The sequence below is a fragment of the Acromyrmex echinatior genome, chromosome 1 (genome assembly GCF_024713525.1).
Source record: "Acromyrmex echinatior isolate Ae372 chromosome 1, ASM2471352v2, whole genome shotgun sequence".
Lineage (NCBI taxonomy): Eukaryota > Metazoa > Arthropoda > Insecta > Hymenoptera > Formicidae > Acromyrmex > Acromyrmex echinatior.
Window position 1 is genome coordinate 12,507,997 of NC_141852.1, and position 17,990 is coordinate 12,525,986.

General features: G+C 42.2%; 1 protein-coding gene and 1 long non-coding RNA gene across 2 annotated transcripts in view; one reads left to right on the forward strand and one right to left on the reverse strand.

Moving 5' to 3' along the window:
• Delta (neurogenic locus protein delta) overlaps positions 1 to 6,028 on the forward strand; it is a 44,434-nt gene extending 38,406 nt beyond the window's left edge. Inside the window, exon 6 of the mRNA XM_011057403.2 lies at positions 1,578 to 6,028. Coding sequence (XP_011055705.1) covers positions 1,578 to 3,540 — 1,963 coding nt within the window. The 3' untranslated portion in view covers positions 3,541 to 6,028. The remainder of the gene's footprint in view (positions 1 to 1,577) is intronic.
• A 1,370-nt stretch (positions 6,029 to 7,398) lies between these two features.
• LOC147910976 (uncharacterized) lies at positions 7,399 to 14,067 on the reverse strand. The gene is made up of 3 exons (XR_015545273.1): positions 13,954 to 14,067; positions 9,714 to 10,000; positions 7,399 to 9,387 (listed from the first exon to the last, which is right to left on the reverse strand). It is a non-coding gene; the product is annotated as an uncharacterized LOC147910976 (long non-coding RNA).
• Positions 14,068 to 17,990: the final 3,923 nt, after the last annotated feature.

The window sequence follows — 17,990 nt, forward strand, 5'->3', positions numbered from 1 at the left end:
GTCTACGATAGAGTCACAGCGAGAGAGTCACAGCGACTGTATGCTGTACAGTGACGTATACGTGCGGATACGTGCGATAGTATGGGGCACCGCGAGGACTGAGGAGGCGCGCGCGAGCGCGAGCGCGAGCGCGAGCGCGCGCACGCACACAGAGGAGGGTAACCTTTCCTTGACCCGCATACTGAACGGCTGTGCTGAGGCTCGAACCGTGGGAACACACTACTCGACGACTCATCCCCCACCGCTCCGTCAGAATTCTACTCCCTCCCCCCTTCTGCCTTCCTCCTTACTCTTCTGTTCTCTCCGCGCCGTCCCCGTTGGTCCCGCGCAGTTCCCTCTCCTTTCCGTGAACTCTTCCTCGCTGCTGTCCTTCTCTCGCTCCTTCGCATCCCGGTGCTCGGGCCCCCTGTCCCCCACCCTTCAATGACTGCTTCTTCCCGTTCGCGCCACCTTCGGTCCCTTCTCTACCCCTTCCCTCTTATTCTCAGCGCGCTCGTGTGCACCCTATCCGCACATTGAAACAGTTTCTCTGTGATGTATATGTGTGTGTCATGGCGCATAGCACACACATATGTAGCATCCTCTTTTCTTTCTACCTCTCGTTCTTTCGTTATCTCTGTCTGTCCCAGTCTCTTTCTTCTTCATTCCTCTTTGAAGCATAACCCCCGCACGTAATGTAATGGCCGACCAGCGTATCATCCTCATCTCCTGGCATGCCACCCTCTCACCCTTCACCAGGTTTCTTCTTTCTCTCTCTCCTACCGGCTTTATCCACTTTTAAGATATTCCCTGTCGCTGTACGTTGCCTCTTCCCCCTTTCTGCTTCACGTCGGTTCTTCTCCTCCTCCTCCTCCTCCACGGACCGCGAATCTTTTCTTTCTTCGCGACTCTGCCAAGAAGTCCTCGTGCTATCCTTTCCTCTCTCTCTCTCTCTCTCTCTCTCTCTCTCTCTCTCTCTCTCTCTCTCTCTCTCTCTCTCTCTCTCTCTCTCGTCTTCCTGCCGCATATCGCACACATCCGCGCATAAGTATATACATATACATATCTTTCGATGTCGCCGCCGACCTCTGTCCCTTCTTTATTCTTTCTCTCACAAGAGCTCTTCTCGTTCACCGGGATTTCGTCGACTCTCTTCTTGCACCCATGATTACCTTCCGCCCGTCACCGGTGAAACTCCTCGAGACCCGTGACTGACGGAAGATAGAAGAGAGACTCGGAATTTCGCAGTACGCAGACCTAAACTTCGTTTCACTATTGAAACTCTGTCAAAACACGTCCACTAATAATACTGACTGCGCATGGGTCATCCATCCATGCAGGAAACTTGCCATAAGCACTGTCTTGACAGAATCCGGTGGTATATGTATATATGTACAGTTACCAGAGTGAACATGATTTATCTCCAAGAATGATTCAGCTTTCGTAGAAATCGTGACATATCTTGGTCATCTATTTGTGCCGGTGTCCAACCGTAGATAGATACGATACATGTCAATCTTTTCATTTGTTTTTTTATTTTCTCGTAATCGTGCGTGAGCATTCGAGCATCACTAAAGAGCTATATCGTGTTGTTACAGATGCCACAGCGGCTGGAAGGGCTCACTGTGTAATCAGTGCGTTCGATATCCAGGCTGCCTCCACGGTAGCTGCCAAAAGCCCTGGGAGTGCGCGTGCGACGAGGGATGGGGCGGGCTATTCTGCAACCAGGATCTCAACTATTGCACAAATCATAAGCCGTGCATGAACGGCGGCACCTGCTTCAACACCGGCCAGGGCTCTTACACCTGCTCGTGCCCGTCAGGCTTCACCGGCACCGAATGCCAGACGCCGCTCTTCGACTGTCACTCGAAACCCTGCTTGAACGGTGGTACCTGCACGATGACCGAGTCGCCGTCCGTGAGCTACGTGAGTGGCAACGGCACGGAGTTATCGTCGTCCTCCAGGCAGCAGCATCGTCGAAGCTATCGCTGCACCTGTCCACCCGGTTGGCGTGGTCGACACTGCGAGATTACGACGCGATCCTGCCGGGACTCACCCTGCCGACACGGCGCCACCTGCGAAGACGACTCTCTTCGCGGTTACGTGTGCCATTGCCCATCCGGTTATACTGGCACCGATTGCGAATCGCAGGTCAATGAGTGCTCACCAAATCCCTGCGCGAACAACGGCACCTGCATGAACCACGTCAACAGTTACCGATGCACATGCCTTGCTGGCTTCACCGGCGAGCGTTGCGAGATCAACGTGGATGACTGTGAAGGCGATCCGTGTCTGAACGGCGGCACTTGCAAGGACCAAGTGAACAGCTTCCGCTGCCAATGTATACCAGGTTACGTCGGCAGAATCTGCCAGAACAAGGTAGACTATTGTGTGGCAAAACCGTGCGCGAACGGAGGTACATGCATTTCTGGGACCAATGACTATAATTGTACGTGCAAGCCTGGTTTCACCGGTAAGGACTGTAGCGTGGACGTAGACGAATGCTGGAGCGCACCGTGTCAGAATGGCGGCATATGCCGGAACCGTGTCAACGGTTTCTTGTGCGAATGCCCGGACGATTGGCACGGTGACATCTGCAGCGAAAAAGCCGGTGCGATACCAATCACATCATCGTCCACACCCGTGATATCGAATGTGCCGCTGGCAGAACCGTTCCCAGGCAATAGCCATTCGAAGCACGTCGCCTCTAGGAAAACTAGTTTGACTACGGAACACCTGGTAATGATTGCGACTCTTTCCACCGCAGTACCGGCTTTCGCGTTATTCGCTACAGTCGCAGTGATGTGCATGAAGAGACGACAAAAGCGAGAGCAGGCGAAGGCCGATGAGGAAGCGAGGCTACAGAACGAGAGGAACGCGGTGCATAGCAGCATGAGCAAGCGTAGCGCCAGTACCATCGGCGTCGGAGGCACTGGTATTGGCAGTGTCGGCGGTCTCCTCGGCGGCGGTAGCGGCTTAATTGGCGCGGGTGGTGGCAGCGTTTGCGCTCTGGGCACCGGTGACGCGCACATGATTAAGAATACCTGGACTGCGAGTAAAAGTGTGAACAATGTAGCATCGGCAGCGTCGCGGCAGGACGATTTGGATTCGTCCTTCCAAACTGATGTAACGCTGGACAGTTCGTGTTCGGGTTATAAGCCAGAACCAGTGCTGCAAGACGGTCGGACTACGAGAACGACGAAACAGCTGAACACAGAGGCGGCAGCCCATCGAGCGTCTGCGCACCTTTTCCAGAAGGAAAAGGACTGTCTCGGCCTAGGTCTTGGTATCGGGATCTTGGAGAGTGCCAAAAGATCATCCGTATTTGCCACTACTGGCAACGTGGCGGACAGTTGTTGCGCCGCGGAAGCTGCACTGATGAAGAGGCCGACGACGATATCGGAAGCTAACAGCACCGGTCTCGTCAATAGTAATAGTAGTGGTCCACCGGGAAGCGGTGGCAGTGCCGCGGACAACAGCAATTGCGGTGTGTACGTGATAGACGATCACTACGTCAGGCACGACGCCACGCTGGCGGCAACGCTCGCGACGGAAGTGTAGTAAACTTTGGACTCCCATTTAGAGTGATAGAGAGAAAGAGAGAATACGTAAGAAAAAAAAAAGAGAAATGGAACCAGTGCGTGTGCGTATGCGAATTGTGGATCTTGTTCTCTCCGTGTGTGTAAATTGACAGACTACCCCGTTTGATTTCCTTCGATTTTTCTCGAACAACGCCCCGTCGTGATACCCTTCAGACCGCGACGCCTCGTCTCGGATGCCTGCGGGTGTTTATTTCTTTTTTCTTCTTTTTTTTTTAAATTTTTATTACATCTTTTTTTGCGAAAGCACTTGTGCATCCACGATTGGCCGCCACTAGGACTCCGCGATTGAAACATCATTTCGAGGAGAAATACATACTGCACCCGCATCGCCGGCCAGTTCGACCAGTCACGAGGGTATGTCGTTCCGATTCTACTGAAACGAGAGCGATGACGGACGAGATCGAAGACGTTCGATCGGGGTTGATCGAGATGCGACAGAAACAAGAAAAATTAACGCGATGCTGTGGGGGTCAGTCGGTTAGGCTGCCGTCGACCCATCCTTAGGTATTAATATTATATCGTGCTCGAAAGTGAACTTTGTACAGAACTAATTTATTATTATTGTTATTTACTTATTGTATTACTGATTGCTATTAATTATTATTATTATTATTATTAATATTATTACGTGTCGCATTATCATTGTTCTCGGTATTAGTTCTTTTTCGAATTTGCGTGACTGAGCTGCCAACCGGAGCAAAAATACGACAGCGAAAGATCTTTCGTGTATATTATATTCGTGTGCGTGTGAGAATAAATGAGCATGTGTGTAGAGTATTTGTGTGCATGTGTAATTGCGAGCGAGAAAGTTTAACGAATTAGCATCTTTAGAATGACCTCATCTTTTTCGTAATCAGAATTAATTTTTCGTGTAACATTATCTCTTTTTTTTCTTTTTTTTTTTACAAAGCATTCCTTTTCTCAGAGTAAATATCGTTGCAGGAACTTTTGCTTACAGTGGCAATGACATCCAGCGACGAAAAGCATGAAAATTAATATTTAAAGTGACACTTCAAAGAAATGTCTCCTCGACTTTTTGGGATTCTCCATTTCAGACAATCCCATTTGGTCGAATTCTTTAGACATCCGTTTTCCACGCCGCTTTTCAACTGGCTCAAAGGAACGTTTGGAAGAAAGGATGGAAAGCGGCATTCTTAACAAAATTCCGTCCTTTTAATCCAAAAACGTCGTTATTCCATCGCGATTGATTTAAATAAATTTAATACATGGAATTAAATTGAGCGATGCGATAGTTTCGTAGAAAATGATAAAAAAAAAATGTCGTGTAATACAGAAGGAAAAGCCCGAGCATGCGAAGCTTGTCGAGCCCTTTCCACATCTTCCACATCTTCCACATCTTTTTCATTCAATCCAATTGGGAAGAAGGAAGGAAAGGATATATGATAATGAAAAATTTATTCGCTGATTTGATCCGCTGATTTGATCCGCTGAAATTCCAAAGAAATCGCGCAGCTTTGGCTTTTCCTCGTTTAAAAAAAATCAATCTTCTACGAATCCTATGATTGTTATCCAAACGACGTATACTGTTCGACGAGACATTGCTCGCGCTACGTACGACTGAAAAGAACGAATAGATGTGTAAATTATGCAGATATATATATATACATATATAGAGATCTATAAAAATATATATATATACATATATATATATATATATATATATATATATATATATATATATATATATATATATAAATGAACAGTGAGAGATATAGAAACCCGTCGTCGATGACAACGATGTTTCGACGATAATACGGTTTATTCCGAAGCGATTTGGCATCGAAATCGGCGAGAGAGACGAATCAAGAGAAATTAAAAGAACAATCATGTAGCACGAGAGAACGTTGGATTGAATGGCGATTAAATTTGATCGTGGTGCAACCTTCTTTTCTCGAATAATTCAAGTATTTCGCAGAGACGTCTAAGATAATCCGGACAAAGCACTTCTTTGTAAAAAAAAAAACATTCTGATCTCTCAGAATAGATATTTTTTTAAATACCTTGTGAACTCTTGCATGTTCCTTTCTAAGATTTATACTTTTGAAAATCATTGATGAGCCGACGGTTGAACTGCGATTGAAGTTAAAATTTGGCAGATTCGATCGTCTCTTCTGCGTTTATTCGCATCGCAGACGAACGATTATTTCTGTGAAATAATCGAACTATATTATCTGCGTTCATTCGTGCAAGAAAGAAAAATCTATAAAGATCGCCTAGAATTAATTCGGCTATCGCGAATCTTCCATCATCTTTACCGCAACTAGCTGTACTTTTTTCGGCGGTACGCTCGCTGACTTCATCCACGAATGCGTGATAGATAAGTGACGATTATTGTATGTTGATGCTGCACGATCGAAGATGATAATTAATTATTTATTTATGACTGCTGATGACGATTTTATACGGCGTAAAAAAAAAAAATTAAATGGCGATTAGTGCGCCGATGACAGTGATGACGATATTATCGTGTGAAACGCGCTTGCGATGTACGAAGAGTGGGAGAGTGAGAGAAAGAGAGAGAGAGAGCGAGTGAACGAATGAGAGGGAGAGAGCTGTAGCGAACAAAGATTCGATGATGTTCCTGTTACGAAATATAATGATAATTAAATAAACGAAATGCAAGTACCGACTAAGTCAGGTTTATTTTCGGGTCTCGTTCGCGCGCGGTGGCGCAAACAGGGTGTTTTTTTTTCGCGTTTACATGACGGTCGTATATAATCGGTAACGCTTTATTTTAGATAACGGCGACCGTATATCTACGATGACATTCGCGGCTCGATCAAGAATCGCGATTAATTCAATTCTTCCCTCTGGCTTCCATCTCCCAATCCTTTCCTCCATCCCCCTGTTGAGCCCCCAACAGCCGCCGTCGCGCGCGTACAGACTCCAAATTAACGAGAAACGCGTGCGTGTAAATGCGAGATTATATTGTACGAATTACGATGTGTAATAAAAGCTGTTGTCATTTTTTGTACTTACACTCCTTCGGACGATTTGATACGTCTCGCTATCGTTGAACAATCTCCATCATTCCCATCCGTCTTATTCCCTTGTCCCACTCCCGATTAGATTTTTTTCAACGACGTTTTCAACTTTTAGACTTTTGAATTAGAATTACTTCTTCTTTGTACCAGCGATGTGTTTTCACGTGAAAAAGGATATTGTTTCCCAGTTGATAGTGGCCTTTCGTTCGCGAGGAGGCATTTACGAAGATTGTAAAGACTATTCTAGGCGTACCCCGTTTTTGTATAAAACTGAAAGAAGATAATATGCACACAGCGTATACATACACTGACATACACGCAGCACATCTGTATATTTGTAGTAGGACTATACAATTGCGATTATTATTAATTATTAATATTATTATTATATGAAACGTGTAAATAGATGAATTGTCAATATAACGATGTCACGCAAACGACAGTGAACGATTAATAATGATACATTAAAAAAAAAATGAGCTCTCGTTTTTTTTCATGTTTCACCCTGCTTCCTCTTTAATCTCCGTTACATAATAAAAATTTGATCGTGTTGTAAGTACACGATACTTTATATATATATATATATATATATCTCTAATTTTAAACATTACAAATATCTTCATAATTAAAATTTATACTTATTTCAGCACTATAATGTAAGAAAAAAATGTCATATGATCTTTCGCTTTTAATATTATAATCCTATTTAAAAAGGAATCTTGAAACTGTTAGTTTAAGTCCCTGTGGGAAGCGTTTGATTCTGGGACACTTCTTTGTATTATTTACCGCGAGCGCGCTTTCGAGGCCAGACCGATACCAGCACGCTCGTCGCTATTTCTGTGCTCGTCATCGTCATCGTCGTCGTCGTGTCATGAGCAGTGCTTAAGGAGGCAGAACACGAAATACACCGCGCGACAACAAAGACCGCGCCGGTGTGCCAGCGTTGCACTCGCGAGAACCCGCGTTGCTGCTGCTGCTGCTGCTGCTGCTTGTGGGAAGATCGACAGGAGAAAGGGTCCAGTCGAACGGCAACGACGTCGAACGAGCCGAAGTCGCGAAGAGGAAATCGCATCATTGCGGAACGACGCGAGAGAGATAGCGGCCGATAAGCCGTACAACTTTATATAACTATGCAAACCGCTCGCGCCGTACATCCTGGATTCGAGACAGCGCATCGTCTCTTCCGGATTTGAGATATTGAAACTGGTTCTGTGTGCTGATGATCGTTGCGTGTCGTTCTTTAGGCTAATTCTACAATGTGTGTTTTTGTTTTCTGTTTCTTGCTGTTTGTCTCATGTCTTGTTGACCAAAAAGGCAAGAAACAAACACAAAAGTATTAGGCATTTCTCTTTCGTAGTGCTTTAGTAAATAAAAAATCATTTTTATCGTTACTATAGATGAGCTATTTTAACTTTAAACAAATCATTTCCCATATTACGTTACGTATGTATCACGCGAGAATATTTTAATTCAAAATAAATAATTGACAAGAGAGAGAAAATTTATTAACATAAAGGAATCATCAAGAGAGTTGGAAAAATAAATATAGGTATGTCAAGCACTCTTTGAAGAAGAACTAGGATTCTATCAATTATATTGAAATTCTAACAGTTCCAAAAAGAAAATGCTAATTCTCATTAAAGTAACATGGATTCCGCGAAACGCGATAGCTAATATCCGCTGCGAGGGAAAAAGAAAATTGACATGATAAAATTGGATGTCACACCCGTGTAATCTTAATAACGAGCTGTCTCTCGTGCGGCCTCGTATAAAACACGGGATGTTTGTAAACGTCGCGCATTGCCGTGATCGTCGTCTGCTAATTACAAAGCAGTTGTTAAACCGTGCGTTCGTTCATGCACATACGAATGCGAGAAGGATAATAACTCTTAATCCATTTGCAAGAATTTATTCAGTTATTATCTTTGTAATTATTTTCTTAAACGGTAACGGAATAGTCTAAACTGTTATTTCTCGTAGCGCTTTAGTTTCAGCAAATAAAACCATTTTCATTTCAATAATTACTACAAAGAGATTTAACACTAAATTTTCAATATTAAGCTACGTATCGCGCGAGGTATTTTAATTTCCAAAATAATTAATTATATAATAATAAGAGGAATTATGTGATCATGATTGAAATGCGACGCAAAGTCTTCCACTATACAGTCTCGTTGCACATCTTTGTGGTAAAAGGGTTTGGGTAATCAAGCTCGAAAGAATCGGCACACCGCGGACAGAAACCGGGGAACCCCTCGTGAAAGCCATCGAGGGGCCCCAAGTCTGAAGTCCATCGGCCGAGAGCTACCCACGACTCATCGTGTCGTTATATACGCGATGGTTATTACCTGCAACGTTACTGCTGCTGCCGTTGCCGCTGCCGCTGCTGCAAACCTATTACGATTGCCGCGGCATTCTTCGTCTTTCTCCTCTCTCTCTCTCTCTCTCTCTTGTTCTTTTCTAGTCTCTCCCTCCTACATCTTCCTACACACTCTCGTCCTGTCTCCCGATGACGACGACAGCGCTCTATCTATCCAGTCCCATCGACTTTTGCTCGTTTCAGCCTCGTTCCCATCTATCCCTTCTTCCTTCTCGTAGAAGAGGTGACTGGATACTTAGCCGTCGTTGATCACGATTAATCTCGCGAAATTTATGTAATTTATTATGAGCGAGTAAAACCATTTCGTCTCGCCGCTAGTCACGATCGACTTGAAACTCGAGCACTCTTCTTTCATTAGCAGAGACGCATTAATGCCAATTTCGCTGTTCTGTTCTATTTAGTTTGTTGCTCGAACAATATACTGAAAAAAAAAAAATGATGTTATATCAACAGCATTCATTTAATTGAAAGTAATTTTGTTAATTCAATAATACTGTTAATGAATGTACGTACGCTCTTGTTTTAACAAAATATTAATTTTATTAATAATATTATTGAATCAACAAGATTATTTTCAATTAAAATAATGCTGTTGATATAACATTATTTTTTTAATATATAGTTGTTCGATGAATTGATATGAATTAATGCTATATCTCTTCTAAGAGTTTTTTCTAGAAGAATGAGGTATTAAATAAAGAAGATTGATAAAATGAGTATGAGGGCCGCGTGATGTTTCGAATTTACCTGATCACGTAGAGGTGTGATGTCTCTTCCAATCTAGAAAAGCAACGAGGCGAAAGCGCCGAATTATGGTAGGAAGAGAACCGACAGACCGTCGCAAACTGTCGCCATCGATCAGGGCATCAAGGATAGGGTTACGACCGGCCCTTCGCGATCCCCGCCGCGCTTCAACGATTACGAAAAGTAACCATCCCGACGCCAACCACACCATCGACATCATCCGTATCGTACTACAGAATTCGGCGCCTCCGTCCAATCGGTCGCGCCGGATGCCGATCGAAAGCAACGACCTGAAAAATTACTTCGTGTCGTACACGGTGATAGCTGTCAACAAACACGGTTGTCGAAATAATCGAGTTTTTTATCTTTTTTTTGTTGGGACATCCACGTGAATCGAAATTACAGCCAGTCTCGATAGGTTATTTAGGAATTTTTTCGATTATATTCAAAGAGATAATCTAAACAATAGATATTCAGTGGAAGAAATTAGCTCAATGTAAGATACCAATACACGGAGAGAACAGATTTACGGAAGTATGTAAAAATTTAAGTAGATATAGATCTGAAAATATAAGTTTTGGATCATATAATAATTAATTGCGTAGAACATGTTTAAACTGATTGCTGAAACATCCAAAAATTATTTATAAATCTGTCTCTAACTAAATTTTTCGATACTTTAGCACAATCGTTTCTCTTTTTGTAAAAAAACATATTAATCAAATTACGTTAAATATAAACACATTCTTTTATTCTCGCAGATTTATATCGTATGTTACATTATATTAAGTGAAATTTAGCAGAGATTCTACATAATTCCGATGGATGCCACGAGAAATTTGCAATACTTCAAATGGATGTATCTTTAACGTTAATTATTATTTGTTTCAGACGGAAGCGGCTCGTTTCCTTTGTAACTTAAGCCAATGGCAGGTTTAAATCCGTCGCTTCATCGATGCATTCATTCTAGGTGAAGATGAGGCAATAGTCGGAGGCGGAGGGAAGAGGAGGATATGTTCAGTGCCGCCTCATGTACTCGTAAACTCAGCACTCGGCGATGTGCACCAAAGCGGAGGGCAAGTGAAAGTCCTTCGAAAGATATACAGAATCGAAAGAGAGAGAGACGAGTTCACTGCATACGCGTGTGCGCGCGCGCGCGCACGCGTGGCCTCTTACTTTTTCGCACTTGTGCACACTGCACGCTGCACGCGTGACGCACCGTACATTGCGTTCTCTCCGAACTTGCGCGATTCGAGAACGAGAAAAAAAAACGAACCGCTGCTCTTTTTTCCCTCCCCGAATACAACCTCAATTTATAGTCGAATTTATAGTCCATAGCGATGATAAAATATTAAGTTATTAAAAAAGGAACAAGTATAACGTGAAGAAGTATAACGAAGAAAAAAAAGTAATTGAATGATCTCTGTAACGATAACAAAAAAATTTAATTATTAAAAAAGAAAGTTGTAAAGAATTCAAATTATTCTTTTTTTTTTTCTTCGTTATAATTAATTATAACGAAGAAAAAAAATTATCTCTTTGTCTAATCTCTTAGTTTGGCGTTCTCCTATCTGTTACTCAAATTATTATTTTTTTCCTCGTTATAATTAATTATAACGAAGAAAAAAATAATCTCTTTGTCTAATCTCTCAGTTTGGCGTTCTCCTATCTGTAATTTTTTCAGAATAACACTGGTATAATAACTGGATGCGTACTTCGGAGGAAACGCGAGTATAGATTTTCAATAGAAAATATTGAACTTTTCACACTTAACTCGGTTGCCGTTAATCGGTTAAACTTTCGCTTTTAATCGAACTTTCGCAAGCGGCCCCCGAGAGGCTGCATCTATGATCACGGGTAGTAGTCTTATTAACAGAGCAACAGTGATTTCCTCGTCTAATCGTTACGAGATCGGATAATATATATAACACGCACGATCTGGCGGGAGCTGCATCGCACCCAGGTCGCGTTACGGAGACGCATCCCGCGGTATAATCGAGTTAAACGAGCGCGTGTAAAAAACAAAACGGGAGCAGCCTCCTCTTTCTCCTCTTCTCTCCTCCGTCGATTCGAGAACGCCATGCGAAACCGTAGGGTCGGTACCGGCGAAAAAATTAATTGGGCGGATGTAATCCGACGATTCCCACGATTCGACTATGGTACCGGGCGGCAATCTCTCTCTCTCTCTCTCTCTCTCTCTCTCTCCTTCTCTCGCTGCGTGTGCAGGTGGCGGACGATGTAACACACGAATCGACGATCCGGTCCATTATCGTCGCTCGCTCGCTCGCTCGCGCAAATCGCCTCTCGTACCTCGGGCCTTTTTAAGGTCGATCGAGCCGGACCGGTCGCTGATTGTCCGTATGTCGTGTTTTGATCGACAAACGGAAATCCGCGCTGTCGTTCGACATTCGACAGTTTATCGCTGTCCCACGATACTGTAATCGCGTCGACCATGTTCTCGCAAATTACGGATAAAATCGTACAGCGTCGATATTTAAATGTCCATTTTTTTTAATTAACTTGTGCATTTCCGCAATATCGATAATCGAATAAAATCATGGTACTCAAGAAGACTCGCAAAAAGAAAGTTGAGTTACTGTAGTAGTTACTCAATTAATTGCTAATACATACTAAAATTTCAAGTATTAAATAATATTAATAGTTAATTCCAATGAAAAACAAAAAAGAGAGATAACATTGAATAATCAAATAAAAATGGAGTTACGTGATTGATCGAAGATATTACGATGTCTTTCACATTCGTGTCTAATCATTCCTTCGCAGCTCATCTCGTCCGTTACGTCGAGAGAGAGAGAGAGAGAGAGAGAGAGAGATCGCCGTAACAGTAATTCCTAGAAAATGATCATGGGCGAGCGCAGCGCGCGTAGGTGGTCGACAGAAGATTTTCCGAGAGGGTGAAGGCACCTCTCTCAATGTAACGCGGCCGTAACGTTCACTCGCACACGTCCGTTCCTGCGAAGCGATCCTCCGCTGACATTTGGAACTCCACACACCTTCACGCAAAGTATGCACGATTCCGACCTCCTCCTCCTCCTCCTCCGCCCCCGCTTCCACCTCTTTCTATTCCCCTTTCTTGTCGTATGTTTAAACGATCGAGTCTTAACGGTCTACCACTGCCGCTGCTGGCTTTACCTACATTCTACGAGCGCAGTATGTACACCGCGATGCATTAATGATACCTCCAATAGAAGGTTCAACAGAACGCCTTCCTTCTGTAAATTTGCAATAAAATAAGATTCGTCTAAAACATAGTTTGCACCAACAGCTGCTGCAAGTATAAAGATAAATGTCTAGACTTAAAATAAATTGCGTATTTAATTAATAGGAAATACTTAACTGAAAATTGAAAATCAGTCTTTTATGAAATTAAATTTCCTGAAATTTTCTGAAATTAAATTTCCATCCTACAACATACATCCCGTATGCCTTTCTTAGCTTAAAAATATTTACACTTCATCATTTTAGAATATTTTTGGATAAATGTAAAAAACATACTTATATGATACATGAGTATATAAATATGTAAAAACAACCTGTTTCAGGATAAATATATTTTTTATAGTAGTAGTTCCATACTACTTTATATAAAACTGCTTGAAACAGGATAAAGCGTAGTACTCGTTTTATTCACTCTACAGTCCAGTGTAATGAAGAATTATAGAAAATAGTTCACTTTACTTGTCAACAACAAAACGTAGCGATCGATTATCGTTACGTGGAGAGGAGTCGCGCAGAGTCATTAACGACTCACACTGTACTGAACGGCGAGGAAGAGGAAGAGGGGGGGGGGGGGAGGCTTCTAGCACGTCGGAAACCACCGCATCACGAGGCCAGCTCTCGAGGCCTCCGCACGCCTTTTTACGACCGCGGTTAAGAACCCGCACCGGACCCGCCGGCGCTTCGCTACCTTTTGACCCCGCTCGATGCCAGATGCGAGGAAATGGTATTTCGGCCTCGCGAAACCGCCGATCGAAAATCATTGCGACGAATACGCCGATAATAAGACGGTAATCGAGAAATTACATCTCTAAGTTTCAAAGGCTGACGTTAAAAGGACTTGCATTAAAAAAAAGAATGTGTAATACATCGCTCGCGAAGCTTTCCAAAAAAATTCCTTGTAAGCAACCTCTCGTCGCGACGTTTGCATTTATTCCCTTACAATCTAAGACTGACTACAGAACTCCGGATCTATCACATAACGGAGAATATAAAAGATACTCACGTCATTGCGAGTTAGTATCTTGGGTCCATTTCAATCGGCGCGTGCATCATAATATGTCAGGATTGACGACTTCCTCGTCTCTCGATATCATCCCGCGGCGCCTCGTCTCATCTGTTTTTACAGTTATCCGCATTACAATCCCGCATATACAATAAAATCGTAATTGTGCACAATTTAGCGAATGTTTATTATATCCTCGACTCCTTCATCTTCCTCTCTCTCTCCCCCCCTCCTCTCTCTCTCACACACACACACACACACACACACACACACACTTTTCCCATGCGCGGATATTGATTTCGCGGCTTTTACCCACGAAACGACGCCAAGTACGCGCATCCGCTAATCCCGCCGTTATCGAAATTACTTCTATAAATTAGCATGATCCCTGACCGTTGGGAATCGCGCGTGTTGTTGCGAGGTCGCGGCTCCCGGGACCTCTCGAGCCGCCGCCGCCGCCGCCGCTGCCGCCGCCGCCGCCGCCGCCGCCGCTTTTTCCGAAGCGAGAACCAGCCCCGGCCCGACGAGATGGTACTTCGCTACCTCCTGTGACCTCTCGTGCCTCTGTGCGCGAGGAGGAAAGTCGATTTTCCTCCTGCCTTCTGTCCGCTTCGTATGTTTCGCGAGTACGAGCGTTTATTAAGTTTACATTCCCGTACGCGCGTTTCATATGTGCTTACTTGCACGAAGAAATGATGGATATTGAAGCGAGACTCATATTCTCTAAATTTTTTTCAATATTACACGAGTTGAAGGAAGCAATCTCACTCTATACCGTCTTCTTTGTGTTCAACTCAATGTTGAATAAAAGTATGAGATTTAAATTTTATATCGCTGTTATATGTTAAAAAATATAAATTATACAGGTATTCACGCACAAGTGAAAGATGATATTTTTTAATTTTATCACAAATTTTAGCGAGTAAAAAATGCTTGGAAATGAAATAGTAAAGTGAAGGCGAAAAGTCGAAGCGCAAATGTTTACGTTTATTCTATATATCAGTATCGAAGACGGGTTAAATATATTGATAGTTGAAAAAAGGAGAACAAATCTTTTTATCCTTCGTGATATAATGGGGAACAAATAACCTATTTATAAATCTATAATTCCCCTTTCATAACAGTAATAGTGTAAGATGAGCGAAGAGCCAATATATTTCTTTTCTGGTAATTTCTTCTTTTAGTTATTTGTATCCGTAATCTATAAAATAGTTTTACGTATAAAGTCATAATTAGAATGAAAGTCGAAGTTATTACAATATATCTATAGACTGCTATTTGCGATGCCGTTTCAATTTCCGCGGGGGTTTATATATCTTGCGTTTTCTGGGTCCCCTATTAATTGATCGACGACACGCGCGAAATTTCTCTCGTACGATGCCTCTCTTGGATCGGATCAGGAAGATACCGCAGCATCTTCACCGTCGATAGAGACCGAGGATATATACGGTACGAAACGGTACGGCACGGTACATTCACCAATGACCGAGTGGCACGGATCCTCTCCCCCCTCTCTCTCTCTCTCTCTCTCTCTCTCTCTCTCATCTCCGCACATCGTGCACGTGAGATGAAACGTGTATTGTGCGCGCGTGTACGCGTGCATACACTTGCGCGAATGCACGGCAAGACGAGCGTCTGCAGGTTCCGTGTACACCAGCGGGAATCTATCCCAGCGTTCGGAATCGCCGTGGCGTTTCCAGCCAGGCCGTCGTCATCGGACGATATATTTATTAATAGTCGCCGCTTTGACGATGAGACGCTTTCTCTATCGGGTGACGATGGGTCGTGCTCTCCCCTGACGACGGCGATCGAGGGTGAATTATGCGGATACCCAGTGACGTAAAGTGTCCAAGGTACACACACATACTTCTCTTTCTTTGTATATCGAAGAGAAAAAGATGATTATCTTGCTTAATCTAATATTGTGTCATACATTTGTCTTTTGTGCTTATCAGAAGAATTTTCTCAAAGTATGTACTTAATCTAAATTTCAGAAATTATAAAAGATAAAGATTATGTGGGCATAGAAAAATGAAAGAGATCTTTCGCAGGTCAATAGACTCATGTCCTGACACAGGTCTCCAAACATAGGTCAATCTTCTAATAACGTAAAAACGTTAATATAGTTTCTGCGAGATGTACAATACGTTCGTTCATATTCTATTTAGATAAAGATACTTAGGTCGATATTCAACCAAGCAGAATAACAAGTCACGATATCAAAATGACATTAAAATGAATCGAAAATGATTGAAAAATTACTTTTAATGATCATTTTGAAGTCATTTTGACATCATTTTGATATCATAATGACTTATTGTTCTGGGCATAGTCGCTACTTATTTTGAAATCGTCTTAAATAATGTTTTAAAATGCTAATACTGCTTTGTGATTGACTTGTGACATCTTAAGATAGTCTTAAATATAAGATTCGACTGAATAACGGCCTTAATCTTTATTGCATGAGGTTGAACCTTATGCTCTGTATGTATATATTTTAAAACGATAGAGAAGGAAGACTATAAAAAAAATTACCGAAACAAAGACGGATGTTCGTGCTCGGGGACGTAAACAAGGATGACTAGGTCAGGGTCCAACATATCATGGCCTGTCTGTCCCGTCGGAAGTGCAAGTCACTACTAACTTATGTTTTCAGGAGGAATGTACAAGTGTAGAAATTCCATCTTAATCAAGTTTTTGAAATAAATTGATAAGTTGAGAGAAAAACAATATATCTCAAGTAGATTTCAGAATTTTTACAGTGGCAACATAGATAAACTAATTTTTTCCTGATGCGTTCTCTGAATGGAGTTCTTTAGATATATATTTACGATTCTTTTGTTATTTTGTTTTTGTTAAAATTTGAAATCTTCTAGAACTTAGATGTGACGTTATGCAACGTGAAGCAATCACGGTTAAGGCTATCTTTGTCTTCTGATCTCTAAAAACGAAAATAGCCTTAACTATGATCGCTTCTGATTGGATAACAAAAAACCGCCCATGGATAGTTTAGTGTTTATATGAAATGATATTGTCGATATTCTGAATTGTCCAGAAACGTAAAAAAATCATTCTGAGCTGCATGTATGGTGTCGAATGATATCATCACCAAGTTTAATTGAGATGCTTTATCGCATTATCACTTCCTATTGGCAGCCTATACAATGACTTGTCTTGGCAGAAGCATTGTTATCTCTCTAGGTTTATATCTCAATAATATATATGCATATCTTATACATCATCATGCGTGCTACTTTCCTTCGTAGAAAAGAGTCTCTAATCTTGCGCTTGAATTTTTTAACTCATCTTATCTTTCAAAATAGATTTATAGATATTAGCGGATTTTTATTCGTCCAAGATCTATGCAAATAGGACATAAATTTCTCGAAGGAAAACATTACATAAAGTTCATAGAATGTGATATAAATCTATTTTTGCCCATCTTGTTTCGCGTTCATTCAGACCAGCATTTCGTATGAATATAGCGGTATATACGATTCGCACAGTAAAATCGCAATCGCGGAAATCAAACGGAATTCCACTTGCATTGCGTTACGCCGCATTCTCTTTGATCGAAGCCTCCTTGTACTTTCTAATTATGCTCTTGCTTCTTGTACGCGCGTAGGTGCCTCGGTAACGAACGACCGACGATAACACGGCTTGTGATTTTTTCGTAACGCCATTTTCTCCAAAGTCTGTTTTTTTCAACGCCACTTTCGCGTTTATGAGCTTATTACGGTTCCTATGAATGCATTCCGTTTCGCTTATCACGATTCATTAATCCCATGATTCTATCTAGATTTACGTGAGTATCAGGTTTATCAGGGTATCATTAAGTACATTACGTTATTCGAAAGTATGTTATATTACGTGAAACGTATATCATAAAATATTCTAGATGAGAATCGTACATATCTTCGTAGAATATACAGACTGAACTAGAAGAATATAAGTAATTTCTATTTGAACGAACGAACATTCAAGAACGCAAGTAATAAATTCTCTGTTATTATTAGAATTTTACGTCCAATGATATA